The sequence below is a fragment of the Meleagris gallopavo genome, unplaced genomic scaffold, assembly GCF_000146605.3.
Source record: "Meleagris gallopavo isolate NT-WF06-2002-E0010 breed Aviagen turkey brand Nicholas breeding stock unplaced genomic scaffold, Turkey_5.1 ChrUn_random_7180001927083, whole genome shotgun sequence".
Lineage (NCBI taxonomy): Eukaryota > Metazoa > Chordata > Aves > Galliformes > Phasianidae > Meleagris > Meleagris gallopavo.
In genome coordinates, this window is record NW_011189336.1 from 78,860 (window position 1) to 95,581 (window position 16,722).

At 37.4% G+C, this 16,722-nt stretch overlaps 1 protein-coding gene across 1 annotated transcript in view; it reads right to left on the minus strand.

Moving 5' to 3' along the window:
* The window catches only part of LOC104916661 (proprotein convertase subtilisin/kexin type 5-like), a gene marked incomplete at its 5' end in the record, with an annotated part of 70,202 nt that extends 54,306 nt beyond the window's left edge, over positions 1 to 15,896 (minus strand). Inside the window, 3 exons of the mRNA XM_010727683.3 lie at positions 13,598 to 13,713; positions 15,089 to 15,218; positions 15,728 to 15,896. Coding sequence (XP_010725985.2) covers positions 13,598 to 13,713; positions 15,089 to 15,218; positions 15,728 to 15,896 — 415 coding nt within the window. The remainder of the gene's footprint in view (positions 1 to 13,597; positions 13,714 to 15,088; positions 15,219 to 15,727) is intronic.
* Positions 15,897 to 16,722: the final 826 nt, after the last annotated feature.

Genomic DNA, 16,722 nt, shown 5'->3' on the forward strand with positions numbered 1-16,722 from the left:
GTTGGTTTTACTTTTATTTTTATTTTCCATATCGACCTGACGGAGAGTGATTCTTGTTCAGGTTTACACTATTACTTCAGCATCAATGACAGTGCTATGTAGGAGCATTCATTACTTAATTTTCCTTTTTGCAGCTCCAATGTGCTCCTGATTGCAAGCTGAGACATAAACAGTGTATTCTCATGCATGTGAGATATGTTATATGTGGAGAAAGACTTGAGTATACTACATTAGTCAGACATGCTGGTGCTATCCCAATCTCTAGCTATAGCACCTTTATTCCCCTCTCGTACTACTGCTGCAATACTCAGCTCCGAAAGACCAAGGCTCTTTTGTGAATTGAATGAAAATTTGATGCCCAAGTACACACCTGGTCTCAAGGAAAATAAATAAATAAATAAATATTGTATGAATGGTTGCCTAAAAACTGAGAATTAGATAAAAAAATACTTCAGGAACATGAATACCATGGTATTACTTAGAGAGTTGAGGTGCAAAGTCTGTCTTTTATTTAGTGTACATTCTTTGAAGAATTGTTACTAACTGGTAAGCTATACTTTTCATAAATGTCAGGGTAAAGATATTCATTTCTTCCATCCCAGTCCATTCTATGATTCTATGATTTCGTAATTGACACAAATACTAGACCTGTATACAACATAATGTGGGGACTGCAAATGGGTTTATCAAGAAGCTTAAAAAAACACAAGATTGGGTGTTTTATGTCAGTTTCTTGTAGGAAAATTTATTCTAATTGAGCCTCTATGTTGGATAGAACTGGTTGTCCCTGAATTCTTAAATAATGGAAGAGGTTGTACAGAGTCTTGTATAATACATAAATCTCACAATTTCTGTGGCTACTTTAATATTGAGAAATTCTTCACTTGTGTTACACTTGGAAATACAGATTTACTAGAAAGTGTGAATTTTAGGAGTCAAAATACAAATGTATAGTGAGTTGGCTTGAGTTCTCAAGTTGCAACGAGTTCCTTGTATTGAAAAACAAGAGCATTGTCTGAGCAAATATTGCTGGATAAAACAACATGGGAAAGAAATAATTTATAACAAACTGCTGGCTGTTCTCTCTGTCCCTTGTCTTTTCTATTTCATGTTAATCTGCATTAACGAAATTTATAATAGTTGACATCCCTGATATGAGATCTAAGCTATGATAGTAATCATCACGCTTATGAGAATGGGAATGGTATAATTATGAAAGAAAACCATGCCAAAAACTGGTACAAAATGGGCCAAAGCTGATGTACCCAAACTGTAGATACAGATGTAGTTTTGAATTTGTAAAGGTTTATACATCTTCCTGGAGAAATGAATAAGGTCAAAAAATGAACCAAAAGCCAGTGATAGATGATGTATAACAAGAAAATGGTGCTCCATAGAGGCTGGGCTGAGATGAAGTTTGGAGTTGGGAGCAAATGAACAGACTTTTGAGATGACATAAACAAATCTCTGTATTTTTTACATGTAAATGTGAGTATCAGACAAAAATAGAACCTATATTATTTCTGCTGCTAATAGAAGCCGTCTACACTGCAAATTTGGTTACTACTGTCAGAAGAGTAAAGATACAACAGAAAGAGACAGACAGTGAGAGGGGTCTTGTGCTACCACAGCATAGAACAGGCTGCAACCTGTAGATCTTCAGGTCTCTGACAGCTTTTCTTGGTGAAGGTCTCTTGACTCTTCGTGATTTGTATTTAGAATCCCATGATCTCAAGCATCTTTATGAGATTTTAAAATATAATTTGATACTTACTGCAACAGAATGATAACCAACTTCTTCAGATATTTTCATACATGCTTTCTGCTAGACAGCGCACAAACATGAAAAAATGTAGTATCTGCAAAATATTCCTCTTGCATATCTGGTGGCTCAGTGCTTGATACGACCGACTTTATGTAGCTAGGAAATCTCTCTGTGCAATGCTTTTAAATAATTTCTTTTTCCATATTGTTTTCTGTTTCATGTTAGAAAGGCATTTTGTTTCTTCAGCCTCGACTGCCTTCACTTTATTTGCCCTTGCTGCTTGCATGTTTATCTGTGGGACCTGAGACACTAATTCACACACCTTGGCTATGCCTTATCCAGCTCTGGCTATATCCCTCCCATAACATAAAAGCATGCTGAGTTTTAAAAGGCTTCTACTACTTATTTGTTTTTTCTTTCACTGGAAGTTCTGTAATTTATTTTATCTGCCCTAGAATAGTGCCAGGAAGATAATCCCTCTGCTGAATTAATTTTTTTTAATTGAAGCATTTCAAAGCATGTGATTATAAGAATGTGCATCACATGTTGCTTACATGTTAGACACTCTGTACGGCAATTCACATCTAGAGCAGCATATCTGCCACTGAATGCTAAAATAATATTTTAATAAATATATTTTTATATAATGTATATATAAATATATATTTTAATAAATATATTTTAAATAATATATTTTAAAATATATAATTATTCAAGGTGTTAAGACAGAAGGGCAACTTTGGAGAAGAATTTTAAACCACTCCGCAAGGCAGTTTAACTGCCAGATTTCATTACAGATCTTGCTAGATAATGAAGTGTTGTCACTTTGTTTTCTTTCTTTCTTCTATATTACTTCTTTTTTATACCTCCAATGTATACAGTGGAGAAATACCGCTGGCAAAGCATCCCATCTGTGCCTTAATTCATGCAATAGCATTCAGCTACTTAATATCTGCCTAGATTTAGTTTTCATTTGTTTGTCAGTTCTGATACCTTGTCACATTGTTTAAAAATATTTATCACCTTTTTTAAGAGGAAACTGAAAGTATTACAGGAATAAAGTTATGTTAACAGAAACAATGCCTCAAAACTGGAATATTTCTGTGTAGAATTTCATATGTCTGTAGTTAGAGTTGTCAGTTTATTGGAGTGACGACAGATTTTAGGCTGTGCCTAAACTGCATACTTACATGAAATTCCTGTCAGGTGGCACAGTGCATTTTAAAATGAGGTAAAAATGATTATCTCCCATTCTGAAGGCACAAACACTGAACTGCAGCAAAGCTCATCAAGTTAGTTAAGAGTGTAGTAGCAAACCAGAGCCTGTCTTTCCTGAGTCCCAGATTAAAGCATAGTCACTATTTCCAGGATGTTGCTATTTCTTTGCTTCAGTACACAGCTCTTGTCTAGTCATTATTTCCCTCCTGCTTTCCAGAATCTACCATTTGTTGGCAACACTTGGAGAATAATTGGGTGAGGATGCGAATATCCTTTTTGCATGGGGAATTACCCCACCATTCTTTAATAAAACATCAGTGGCCTTTCTTTGTAATGAACTCAAAAGCAACCCTGTTTTGTCCTTTTCTTGATTACTTATATGGATATATGTACACAGATTTTGTTACTGGGCTTTTGTATCCCGTCTTACGGGTTAAAAATGTCCTACAGTGCAAATAAAGATGTACTGATTTGAATTATTTTTGACAAATTCATAGCTAGAGAATTCAGTCATTAGAAAAGTTTTGCTCTTCCTGTGTTTACCTTGACACTTTTTATTTTGGCTGGCAGATAGGACCAACTCCTTGAGTTTTGCTAAAGAAAAGTTTATGCATTAAACTTAATACCACGAGAGACTGAGACTAAGCTGTTTGCAAGAAGCCATTAAAATTCATCCTGAGGATTCGTTACTGCTACCTGAAAGAAATCCAATCTTCATCTTGAAAATGTTATGCCACAGATCCTGTGACATTTAATTTCCCCTCCAGATTTTTGTTAGTCCTACAAAACTTGAGCCTTGTTTCCAGTTCTGATACTTCTAGCCTCAACTTTCAGCCTTCTGCTACTTGGTATTCTCCAATCATTTTTTGCGATGACCACATTTCCATCTTCCTGTCTGAGTGAGCAGAAGGTTCAAGAGAGAGATCTTTTAGGAACAGAACTTTTGGGTGATATGATTTGAGGCATTGAGAGGGGTTTGGAAGCCTTCAGCAGGGATGCACATGGAGGCTGAGATGGAGATGCTGGCTGTTCAATCATTGCTATCCCTTGCTGCCAAGGAATGAGGCAGGATCCTGGAAAGAGTTCAGGATCTCTTCCCTGAAAGTGTGTGGAGCTGAGCATGATATCATGGTTTTCATATGAAAGGCCTTTTTGTTTTCTGATTAGCTGATATCACAGAGAGCCTCAGGTTAGCTTTAATCATGATAGGCAGGAGTAAAGCAACTGGCATTATCAACTATCCCATCTCACATAGCTCTCTCTCTCCTTTTCCCAGCTGAATAAAAATATTTAAATCGACTAAAGCTGCCTCTTTAACTGATACAAAGGGATTTATTCCTTCTTTTTGTGTGCATATGTTTCTGCCTGTGCACGTATTTCTTCCCTCATTTTTATGTATTAAACAACAGTTGTTAGAAGCCCATTGAAGAGCCAAAGCTGTCAGGGGTACTAAGAAGGCCTAAGTACACACCAGAAAGATATTTTTTGTATTTTAAAAACCAGCTCTAAATGCCTGTTTGCGCTAGTAATAATGTGAATGCCTGGAGGTGAAAGCTGACGAAGATCTGGATTTCTCCCTTGCCTGTGTAAGCATAAACAAGAGAGCCTGGCAGGGTTTTCTGTACTCATCTGCAACCTGGAATTTGAGAACCCCTTGAGAAAATGGGAAGGGAATAAGTTACAAAATCATAGAAGACAGACTCACAGAATAGCTTGGTTTGGAAGGGACATTAAAGATTATCCAGTCCCAACCCCCTGCCATGGGCAGGGCTGCCACACACTAGCTCAGACTGCCGAGGGCCCTATCCAGCCTGGCTTTGAACACCTCCAGGGAGGGGGCAGCCACAGCTTTTCTGGGCAGCCTGTGCAAGCACCTCACTACCCTGAGTGAAAATTTCCCTCCTAACACCTAACTTAAATTTCCCCTCTTTTAGTTTAAAGCCATTCCTTACTTGTCTTATCACTATCAGAATGTGTAAATAATCGGTTCCTCTCCTGCTTGTAAGCTCCCTTCAAGTACTGGGGGAGGGGAATTTTTTTACTAAGGGAGTGGTGAGGTCCTGGAATAGGTTGCCCAGAGAGGCTGTGAATGCCCTATTTCTGGAGGTGTTTAAGGCCAGGTTGGATGGTGCTCTGTGCAATCTGAGCTAGTACTTGATCTAGCAGCTGGCAACCATGCCTCTGGCAGGAGAGTTGAAATGTAATGATCCTTGAGGTCCCTTCCAGCCTAAGCCATTCTATGATTCTACGATTCTGTGTCTGGAAGGCTGCAGTGAGGTCTCCCTGGAGCATTCTGGGAATGGGGCAATCCCAATCTGTATTGCTAATGCTTTGCTCCGTATCCTTCTCACTTCTTCAAGGACGGGAAATCCTACATCTTGCTATCTAAACTACAAAATGACATTGGTAAAATCCTGTTTATCCTCTCCATTTCTGGACATTCCTAACTGCAGATTTCTTTGTCTGGTCTTGTCAAGTTTTCTTTTTGTTTTTGTTTTGTTTTGTTTTGTTTTTTGGTGAAGCTCAGTAGCTGGGAAATTCTGGAAGGGCAGTGGAATGGTGACACTTGAATGTCACTGGAATTTATCTTATATTGCTGATTGCTCTGTGTCCAATAAACCAGATAATGTTCCATGAAATATACAAAAGAAAGGTAGAATCTGACTGCGTACCTTGAATAACAGTGGTGTAAGCACATCATGTTCCAGAGGCAGCAATTGTAGCACGTCTATCTCTTATGTTACACAGTGTGCAATATGCAACTGGTATAAGCAAAGCCCTTTCATTCTATAGGATTTCTGCAGAGATACATAAGGCTATGGTGAGATGAGCTGGATGTCTCAGAACAGTATTTCATTGGTGGCATCTGTCTTACACATAGTGATGCCTGCTGATCATTTGTACTGAAGATCCTAAATTTAATCAGGATATCAGTGCAGATCTCCTGAAATAACTGAGCAGATTTTAGTAGGCAAACTGCTGCCCTAACAAGATATAACAACATAGGGTCAGATTACTGATCAAATGTAATATGTTTGATATGTAGAGATGAATATATTAAAACGTAAAAGATATCAGTGAAAAAGATAAAGTTTATCTCCTTCAAAATAAAGAGCAGATGAAATTAAGTCATTTAATAAAAGATATAAAGGACTGAGTTTTATTCTTATCTCTAAGACTTCAGCCATATCAGTAACCTTACATCAGTGACCTCCCCCTGCTTAGTCTCTCCAAACACTTCAGGAATAGCCAAGGTAACTACTTTCGATGATTTCTCAAGCAAACATGATTCAGAACATTCCCTGAGGATGCTGAAATGGGCAAACAATACATCCCCTCTGATTTGGGTACTGCTGGAGAAAGCACTATTTGGCTGTAGGAGCTCTCCGAGTCCTTGGGAACTGAATGTGTTCAGAAGGCCATGCTGGAGGCAACCAAGCAAGACTAGCACCTTTGTGTCTTTGGTATAGCCTTTCTCCTGGAGTAAGAAAAGGGCCTTTATTTTCTTAATGAATATTTTGAACTTGTGGCAATGCGCACAATTGGCACAATCATTGGTGCTGAGAGCAGTGTAATTGCGCGGGTACTTGGAGATCCACAGTTTAGTGTGCATGCAACCACCAGGAGCAGGGCAGAGGGCATGGACAGTTCTAGATGGAGGAAGTGTGAGTTACTATCTCAACTGTAACTAAATCACACTTGTCAAGCTTCAGTGAGCATTCAGTGCTTTTACAGAGTTTGCAGGATGGTGCTGTTAATTCTTCTTGGGTAAGAAAATATTCCCATCCTGTCAATGCTCTGGTTTCTCCACCCTGGGCTGATTGGCAAAATGGGTACTTTATCAGCTTATTTCATAAAATAAAAGATAATAGAATCATAGAATGGTCTGGGTTGAAAAGGACCTTAAAGATCATATAGTTTCCACCCCCCTTCCATGGGCAGGGTTGCCAACCACTAGACCAGGCTGCCCAGAGCCACATCCAGCCTGGCCTTGAATGCCTGCAAGGATGGGGCATGAAGATGTTCACTGCACTTTGTGATCAGATGGCATTTGTGCTTTGGAAAGTCATATTGCTGTCTCAGAGGACCTTCAACAGATCCATCCCCAGACACTGAGAAACATTGATAAATAAAGCACTATAGAAGGGCATTCTTCTAAGCTGTGCCTTGCCCATCTTTGGCAACAAATACACAAGTGATTCAGAAAATGAGATGTAACAAAAACCAGCCTTTGGTGTGGCACTGACAGGCTGCATTTGTTGCTTCCTGGAAATATCATGACTGATTGTAATGTTCAGTAATGATCAGATAATCAGTTTAATCAAAGCTGGAATCTTGCATAACGATTTAAGACAGTAAAAAATTATGCCAAGCAAATAACTTTTTCCGTCTCTTAAACAACTTGTTAATCAAAATTCTCTCTCAACCTTTTGTTTTTAAATATTGAAACTGCAGATTCTGAAAAATTTCATACAAGTTCTTGCTGGGGCGTTTCTTTCTGATGCAAATTTGACTAGGACATTTATTTGCATGTTGGAAAACTTTTTTAATGCTCGCTTAAAATATTTTGCACAAACATTTAATAACAGAACTTTTCTTGTTTTGTTCTTTACCAATGACATGACAATGGCATATGCAATATAAATATAAGGCATGGCAATGGATCAAAGACAATTTACTGTTCCGTGAATTGCACTACAGATTGAAAACATTGAGTCATACAAGCTGTCACTTAAATGTCTTTACAGGAATCTTGAATTTATAACAGATCTTGTTACAGTCATCCAATTCATTAAAAAGAAGTCTTTAAAAGTAGCACATAGTTATCTGAAGTGGACACTGATACAGGTAATATTCAGGTTGTTTGTGATGTGGCTGCTAAAAGGATAACTTGCTCATCACTGGCTGCAAGATCTATTTAGTCATTATAGCTATAGTATCTCTTTATATAGATTTACTCAAAGGCTCATAGTGTAATAACTCTTATAACTTCACAATGTGGAACAAGCAGCAGCCTTGATATTGTACTACATATTCAATATCAGATGTTCATCAGAATTTCTCAGGACATTGGAAACTTTCAGTCCATATAGGAACTGTAATAATCTTTCAGGTCTCATAGGGAAGATTTTAGTACAATACTGTGTTTGCTGCATGGATGTAACTGCAAAGCTTCCCAGAAAAAGACAGGATGTACCAGTGTGTGCAGATAGGCAGAGAGTAAGCCAAGAGCCACAAAAGCTACTGGACAGGAGTGTGTGGCTTCCACTAGTTTCCACTAACAGAATTTGGTGTGTCTCTAGTTTGCTGATCTCAGCCATACACTACCTAATGGTATGGCTGAGGTGGATAGCAGCAGGTAGAAAAGCAATAAGGCCTGATTACAGAAATGCATCCTCCACTTACAAAACTGTGCATTCACACAACGGGCTTTGCAGATGATATCCTTGTCTGGGCACACTAACCTTCTTTCTGGTTACAAATAATGTTAGTTGAAGTAGGAAATTTTCTATAGTCCACACTGTCACAGTCTCGAAGATTTATAGTAGGCAAGCAGTCTAGCTAACTGTTCAGTTTGCATTTAATTCAATGACTGCGTAAGGATTCTCCTAAACAAATATGAAGATAGATAGCTTACCACGGAAGTGATATGCGTTAACTAAGAGAGTGTTTGTAAAATTTTCTTTTTTTTTTTTTTACTTACAAGCAAGACAGTAACTGATTAGTCTGACATCAACCAGAGTCCTTCCATACAAGAAGAAAAGAATCATTTTCTGTAAGTTCAGCAGCTTTTGGTCTTTCTAAAGTGCTCCATATCTGTTTTGCATGCTGACAAGAAGTTATAAAATACTTCAAACAACTGCAACACCTTATCAGAAAGGGAGGATCAAAACTATTCTGCAGTGGGAAACAAACTAGGATCCTTCAATTGCAATCCCACTGCTGATAGAAGGACTAAATACAGTGCTGTCTGCTAATTCTGCTTATATCTGGCCACTGCTGTCAAGGCATCAACAAGCAACAATCTTCAAAGAGTCTGAGGTGGGATGGAACCTGAAAGAAGCAGTTCTTTATAGAGTACTGGTGTAACGATTAGGCCAACCTTTTTCCATTGGTGTAACTTAATGAAACTATTGCTGAGCATGTACTGTCCTCTATACACTTACTTCAAGAACTGACAGGAAAACTGGGGATGATGACTAACTCCTCATTTTGAAACAAAATCTGTGACAATGAAACATTTGAGGTTGAAAGCTGATGACTGAAAAGTGTTTTTTTTTTCTTGCAGGAACTTCTTTACACAGCTTTAGTGAACAAGCTTTAAGCTTCATCTGAATATACAAACTGTGTGAATGAGTTGCCACTTTGGCCTCCATTCAGGCTGTAGGACTAAGTGGGAAATGAATGAAAGGATCAGCTAATGCCAGTGGAAGCTCTGATCCTGCAGTCATCACAGCTGAGTGTATACGTAGTCTTCTCCATTTAATGGGAATGAGAAACAGCCTGCTGTTTTTAAGTGGCTGTCCAGGATTGTGACCTGAGGTGTACTGAATATGAGCACCAGCACGTGAACAGTACTGCACTGTGCAAATGTCCAGGAATGACTGAAAAACCACCAACCTCCTCTTTAACTAAGTAAAAATGTATTTATGCATACAACTTTTTCATTGTTTGCAAGAGAAAAGCTCTTCTGGGTGAAAGAAAGCCAGCACCGTTGCTCACCAGGGCACAGACATGGCTGTACTGCTAGCACACAAAAGGTGTCCTCCACAGAAACCACTTCTGATTACATCAATTTCATTGTCAAGTCCATCACTTAAATCCACACACACACACACACACACACACACACACACATACAAAGTTAAACACCTCTACCGTTCCAGTTTGTTTCAATTACTTGCATGTAGTATCTATATCATAAAGCTACCTGTGCCCTTCAGAGATATTTTACATATAGATTATCAACATGTTTTTCCAGACCAAAGGAACAAGAAGTTAGGTTAATTTAATAGAAAAAATAAAATATGGAATAACATTGATTTTGGCCAATATCAATTACAACAGAACTACCCTATTTTACAAATAACAACTTTTACACATGTACAGTATTTTTTCAGTAAAAATGAATTTGGATTAACAATGTGTCAATTTTTTTTTTTTAAAGAAAACAAAGATATTAAGTTTTTCTCTATAATAGTGTTAGAGGCATTTGTAAGTACCCAAACAAACTCTTTACAATCTATTACATAATTAAATCTCAATTATGAATATATATTTATATTATATTATATATAATATTAACTTAAACTTTGAAAGCATTATGTTCTAGTTAAAATTGTTATATCGAGAAATGAGGCAGAAACAGACTAGTAGTTAAACTAGCACAAATTAAATTCTCGTAACTTTTCATGTTTAGCAAGAAATCTGTAATGGGCACCAAAGGAGCTTCACAGGCCTCGTCATATAGAACCAGACATGGGTTGTAATATTTATCTGCTCTCTAGCAAAGTGGACATAGGTCTATATTATTAATTCATTTGTAAAATTTCCACAATAATTTTTGTATTTAAAATGGAGGTTCTCTTTGTTTTCTAATATTTACATGCTTAAACATCTGCAATACATTTTCTACTTGTGTGTCCTGGAGAAATAACAGAGAGACTTTGCACGTTTTAAGTACTTTTCCCACAAAACAGTATCTTTGAAGTTCAGTTTACTGTTACCTGCTAAAATGAATGGCTTCCAAACAGCATGCTAGGTAAAACTGATGAATATATATCGAACAACTGTGTATCTGGGTATAGAGACAAGACAGAGCCCTGCCTCTCTCAGCACTCCAGGATAGTTTTGCAGTGAGGTAACTTCATAGGCCTCAACAGGATTTTTCCTGCTGAAATTTGTAGTAGGAGCAGTTAAAAGCAGATTAGATTCAGGCCCATCAAGACAAGATTGTTACATCAAGAAAACAGTTGATTTATTGCCCTATATGTTAATACTCCTGGAGATGTATTTGGCACAGTGTTACAAGCTCAATTATAAATCCAGTCCTGTAAACACATTCTGTCACATACAGTCACACTGGCATTTCTGTATGGGCCACTATAAAATATCCCCACATACTTGCATGATAATATCCCCTTTTTGGTGAACGTTACAAGACAACAATAATTTATGAATACTCCTTACATGTTAGCAAGTTTTCAATTTCCACGTATACATTACTCTTGCTTATGCAAACCAAGAGTAGTATCTTCTAAACTTGTTCACAACAGGAACAATTTTTTTTTTTAATTTTTTTAAGTTTATTTGAAATAGCTCTTACAATTTAAAAAAATAAAATAAAAATCCTAGCATATCTGTTAATAAGCTAGCTGTCTAAAAATGAGATCTATATGACCAAAAAAACCACTTTGGGCAAAACATATATACACACTGCATGTGATACAAAAAAACAGCACACAGCAGAGTAAGTAGGAAGGAATTGTGTGCAGAAATGATCATTTTCCTTTTTTAAATACTGGTACAAAAAGGACAGAACTTAGTCCTGCAGATGACAATGTTTCTGTTTCCCTTAGGGACTCATTTCCTGAAGTTCCCCCTGTCAATTCACAAAAAAGACTAATGCAAACTTTTTTGTATGGTTTAGTTTTAATCCATGTAAACATGTGTGTATTCTTGAAACACTTTTTGAATATCCTGAAGGGGAAACAAACAGGAAAAAAAGGGAAAGATAAAGACCTTCAAAAACCAGAAATACTCCTAAAGTTGACAGGAAATCAAATCATGAGTTAAACGTTACTTTTGGCATCAAATGCTTTGGTCACACAATACTGACTCTGTGATCCTGGATGCTCAGCTCTAAACACCCAGTTATGAAAGGTAGGCGTGTTGTAGGTTTTCCATTTAAGTTCAAACAAACAGTTCACCATCTCCCCAGACAAACAGGGGGGAGAGAGAGAGAGGTGGCTTTTTTTTTTCCTTTTCAATAATACGTGTTAATCTATAAGTCTACAGGAGCAGGAGGACTCTGGGAGGTGTGAGTTCACCCCTTGTGCGTACATGTTCTGCAACACAGTTGCTGGAGCACTTTCCGCTGGCAGAGATTGTTCTTTTTCACCAGCATACAGAATCCTCCCTCGGCCCAGGACTCTTCCGTGGCTTCCGGAGGGCAGCAGCAAGAGAAGAAGGGGAAGTTGAAGGTTTGAAGAGCATGGTGTTTACCATGGAGGGAGGTTTAATTGGTCAGATAGGTAGATTTGGTTGAAGAGACCATTCAGGAGCAGGTAGCAAGTAGGAAATTTGGTCCATCAGAAGGAATTTCAGTCAACAGCATTTTATTTTTCAGGAAGAAATTTTGTGTGGTCCGACAGGGAATGATTGGTATCCATTTGTGAAAAAGAAAAAAAGATTAGAAAGAGGATAATTAGAAAACAGTGATATTTACAGCAAAGGAATTTGTTCTTGATTTTCATGAATCAAAAGAATATAATAGATAAACCATGAAAAAAAGAATAAACATTCCCAACAGAAATTCAAATCCTACAAAGTAACACATACCCAGTGTTTGACTGTCAGGTGGTGGAATGAGAGCCTCCAAGCTCAGTAACTTAACAGAAGGGACTTCTGTGCCTTCCTTGGCTAACCTAAACTGTTGAGAGAACATGCCATGCACTAGGATCCAGTTGCGTGCCACTGCAATTGCCTCATGGCCCACATGCCCATGTGCTGCTGCTCTGCAACTGCACTCTCAAGAACAGGGCAGATGAGACAGAGGTGAAGTGTCCTCAGTCCTGGGCAACTGTATGTGTACCTAGATGAAGCTGCATGTGGACAACTAATTGACCTGACCATAATGAAGACCAAACTGATGTATATGTATATACATATAAGACTGTATTTTATAGTGGGTATCCTTCACACTGCTTAATGCAGGGCTTTATTTCAGTGTCATCTTCCTCTTGGACAGCAATTCTTGAGCTGTTATATACAAGTAATTAACATAATAACATTTTCATAGAAAAGTAACATTATCTCAAAGTCTCTGTAATTGAGATTCATGAAAGGAATGAATATTAGTGAATAATTAAGCCAATCACATGCAATATAAATGATATCTTTATTGCCTCAGAGAACCTGGAGGAAGTTTAAGTCTCCATAACAAATTGAGTGCCCTCTATTCTTTTCTTTCCTCATTACCTTTTCACATAATTCAAGTAATACTGCAATTACTTAACATCCTTTTTACTTACCAGCATTTCCACGGTTTAAAGTGATGAAACACATACACCCAATTCTATTGACAGTACGCTAGGGTCCTCATATAAAAATCTTTTGAAAGCAATGACTTTTAAAAAACAGGTAAGGAAGCAAAAGTAGGCTGCTGCATGTAGAGGGGAAACTATTTTAGGAAAATCCAGTTGTGTATGTGACTAATTCCATTAATACACTACTTATGTAGTTTTCTCCTTTTCATAAATCTGAAAAACGTAAGAAGTAATGTAGCCTTAAAATAGAGAATATAACAAAAGAAAAGAAACCAAATCAAACTAATACATGTAAGAAAAGCTGCCAGACGGGGTAAAAAAGATCTTTTCAGGGAACTGCACTCACCATCCTTGCAGACTGTTCCCACTACGCAGACACCAGAGTCTAGGTTATAACCACTTGGGCAGATCGTACAGTTTCTGTCTCCTTGACCACTGCAATCCAAACAGCTGGCATCACATCTGAAAGACAGTGGTAGGGGTCGGCCTTATGGCCTCACCAAATACAAGAGCACCCAGGAGAAACCTTCTGAATTGTAAAGGGTTTGTGTGCTGTTTCCAGAGGTATCAGCTGCTCTAGCAATGAGAATAATTTAAAAAGTAACCTCCCCTACAACTCAGTCCTGCTTTTTTTTCCTTCAACCACTCTTTGTTCATATATTTTGTTTTTAGTAAATAGCTGCATATATATAGTTCTTTGGAACTATATAAAAGTAATAAACAGAAGTATTAAACAGACAACACATCCATGTGCCACTAAGGGATGGACTCAAAGCCATGTGATGGAAAAGACTGACCTGTGTCTGGTGATTTCATCATTTTATTTCATTACATTTATTCATTTATTTATTTTTGAGTGGAAAACCGTAACACAATGCGAGTTAGGGCTGTTCAGCCTGGAGAAGGCTCTGGGATGACCTGATATTGGCTTTTCAATATCTTAAGGAGAGTTGTAACAATGAAGAAGACAGACTTTTTAGCAGCGTCAGCTGTGACAAGATGAGGGAAAATGGTTTCAAGCTAAAAGAGGGAAAATTTAGATTGGATATAAGGAAAAAGTTTCTTTATTATAAGAGTGGTGAGGCACCTGAACAGATTGCCCATAGAAGTGGTGGATACTCCATCCTTGAAGACATTCCAGGTCAGGCTGGATGGGCCTCTGAGCAACCTGATTGAGCTGTAGGTATCCCTGTTCATTGTTGGGGAATTGGACTAAATTACCTTTAGAAGTTCCTTCCAACTCAAATGACTCTTTGATTCTGTGATTCCTTTCCTGCCCTGAACTCAGTGTGAGTCAATAATAAATTATTCCAAAGGACAACAAGTAGTATTTATTTAACAAAGGAAGGAATGAAAAAATACGTCCCTTCTTTGCACAGCACGATCTTCTCCAGGGCTTATTCATCCATTGAATGCTATGCTGGACAGCAAGTCTTGTAATATATTTATGTCATGTTTCTGTCAATGTAGCTGAAGAACTGAAATCGTCCTCATGAACAGTAATTAACTTGCTATTAAAAAGATTCCACTTTGCCTTTTTTTTTGTTTGTTATTGAGAAACACAGATCTCAATAACGAGATTTGTATATTCTGCGTTTCTGTGCTTATCTACAGGCTCTCACTGAAGGATTTTAAAAGTCAAAGATACATACATGTGGAAGAAAAACACTTTCAGAAGTTCTGCATAACTGTAACTCAAAATTTAAAAAAATACTTTTTACTTCATTTGTTTAGAATGTGTGGTTTTTTTTCTCTTCTCATAAATATTATCATTCTCAACACAGTAATTCCTAACATACTGCTAATTATTAGAAATATATATTACCACAGATCATACCTTTTGCAGCTTTTATATCCACTTTCTGTAGAGTGATCAAGGTAGTAACCAGTACTGCAGGATTGCACACACCTTCCATCTTCCATAAAATAGCCCTGTGTGCAGTTTATACACGCATCTACTCCACCACCTTAAAACAGAGCGAAAATACACTCTATTATTGGCTAGTTCCCCCTATTGCCTAACAGATATCATATCTCTAGCTGTAGCAAAATCTTACTGCCATTTTAGAGACAATATATAGCCTTACTTACCTTCTTTCAAAGATTAACATCAAACTATAAAGGTGTATATTTATTAGAAACCATACTGCATAGTTTCACTATCTCCTTTCTGAAAGAAATGGATGTTGGTAGTTCTATAAGTGCCACAAAATTTATAAATCATTCTTACAATCCAGAAAGAAAATGGAAGGCATTGCAGGAAATTAGAGCATTATAAAAGGAAAAGATAAAGAAGTACATTCACACTTTCAATTATATTTTTATGTTAGCTGAAAGAGTTTGCCATATGTATAATATGTTAGAGAACTATCAAAAGAATTCAGAGATTACATCAGCAGTCACAGTGTGATATAGTAAAATAAAATCAGAGCTAAAAATAGAGAGGAAATAATGCAAATAAATGTCAGTGAGATACCTGCACATGTTGCACATGAACGGTGACATGGTTCACATTCCCTGCCATTATGGTATTTTCCATCTTCACAGCGGATAGCACATTTTGTGCCATGCAAACTATTACAAAAAGGAAAAAAAGTACAGCGTTCAGGTAGATAACAGCAACAACAGACAAACTCATTCACAAATCAGTAGTTCCCTTAAAAAAACCCAGCAACTCATAGATCAGGATTCACTGGCTTCCTTCACAGGTCATATTTTATAAATGACAGCAAATGACTTCAAGAGGGAATTAAATACAGTTTCATCTATCGTGAGAAACAGGAGCTGTTTACAAACTATTGTAAATACTAGCAAGTAGGAGAGGACAGAAAAAAAATGAACAATGTCATTATCGTAAAAATTCAGGCATGTAAAATACAATTACCCATGAGGAATTTGGCACAGGGCAACACCACTGCATTTAAAAAATACACAAGACCTCATGCTTCACATAAAAGATCAGCAACATTTCCTGATACTGTGCTACAGCACAGGTCAAGAGCAGATTCACAAGGAAGGAAACTACCACCCTTTTCTGACACAGCAGTTTTCTTCAAAATCTCCAGTTCTGCATGGTGTGAAAGATTTGTCTAGATTACAGCTAAAGGTATTCTGCCCGCAGACACTTTTGAGCAGGAGCATAAAGTAGTGAGGAAAAAGGAATAGTATAAAGAGACACATCTCCATGCTACTTCTGCTCTAAGCAGCATTTATGCTTTCATGTTTTAAATGCTGAAGTAGGGCTTTTTTTTTTTTCATTTAAAGTTAGGACTTCTCTGCCATGCCTCCCATCTTAAATAGAATCTCAGCTTTCACCAGACTGAACTCTTTCTCAAAAAATACTCTTCAGTTATAGAGATTATCACCTTAAGTGAAAGCTAATGCTGTTTTGCAGACTGAAACTAACAAAGTTTTGCATGCTCAGCACCTCTGGAAATTCTGAAGAGTAGATATGGTCCCAGTTTAGCAAAA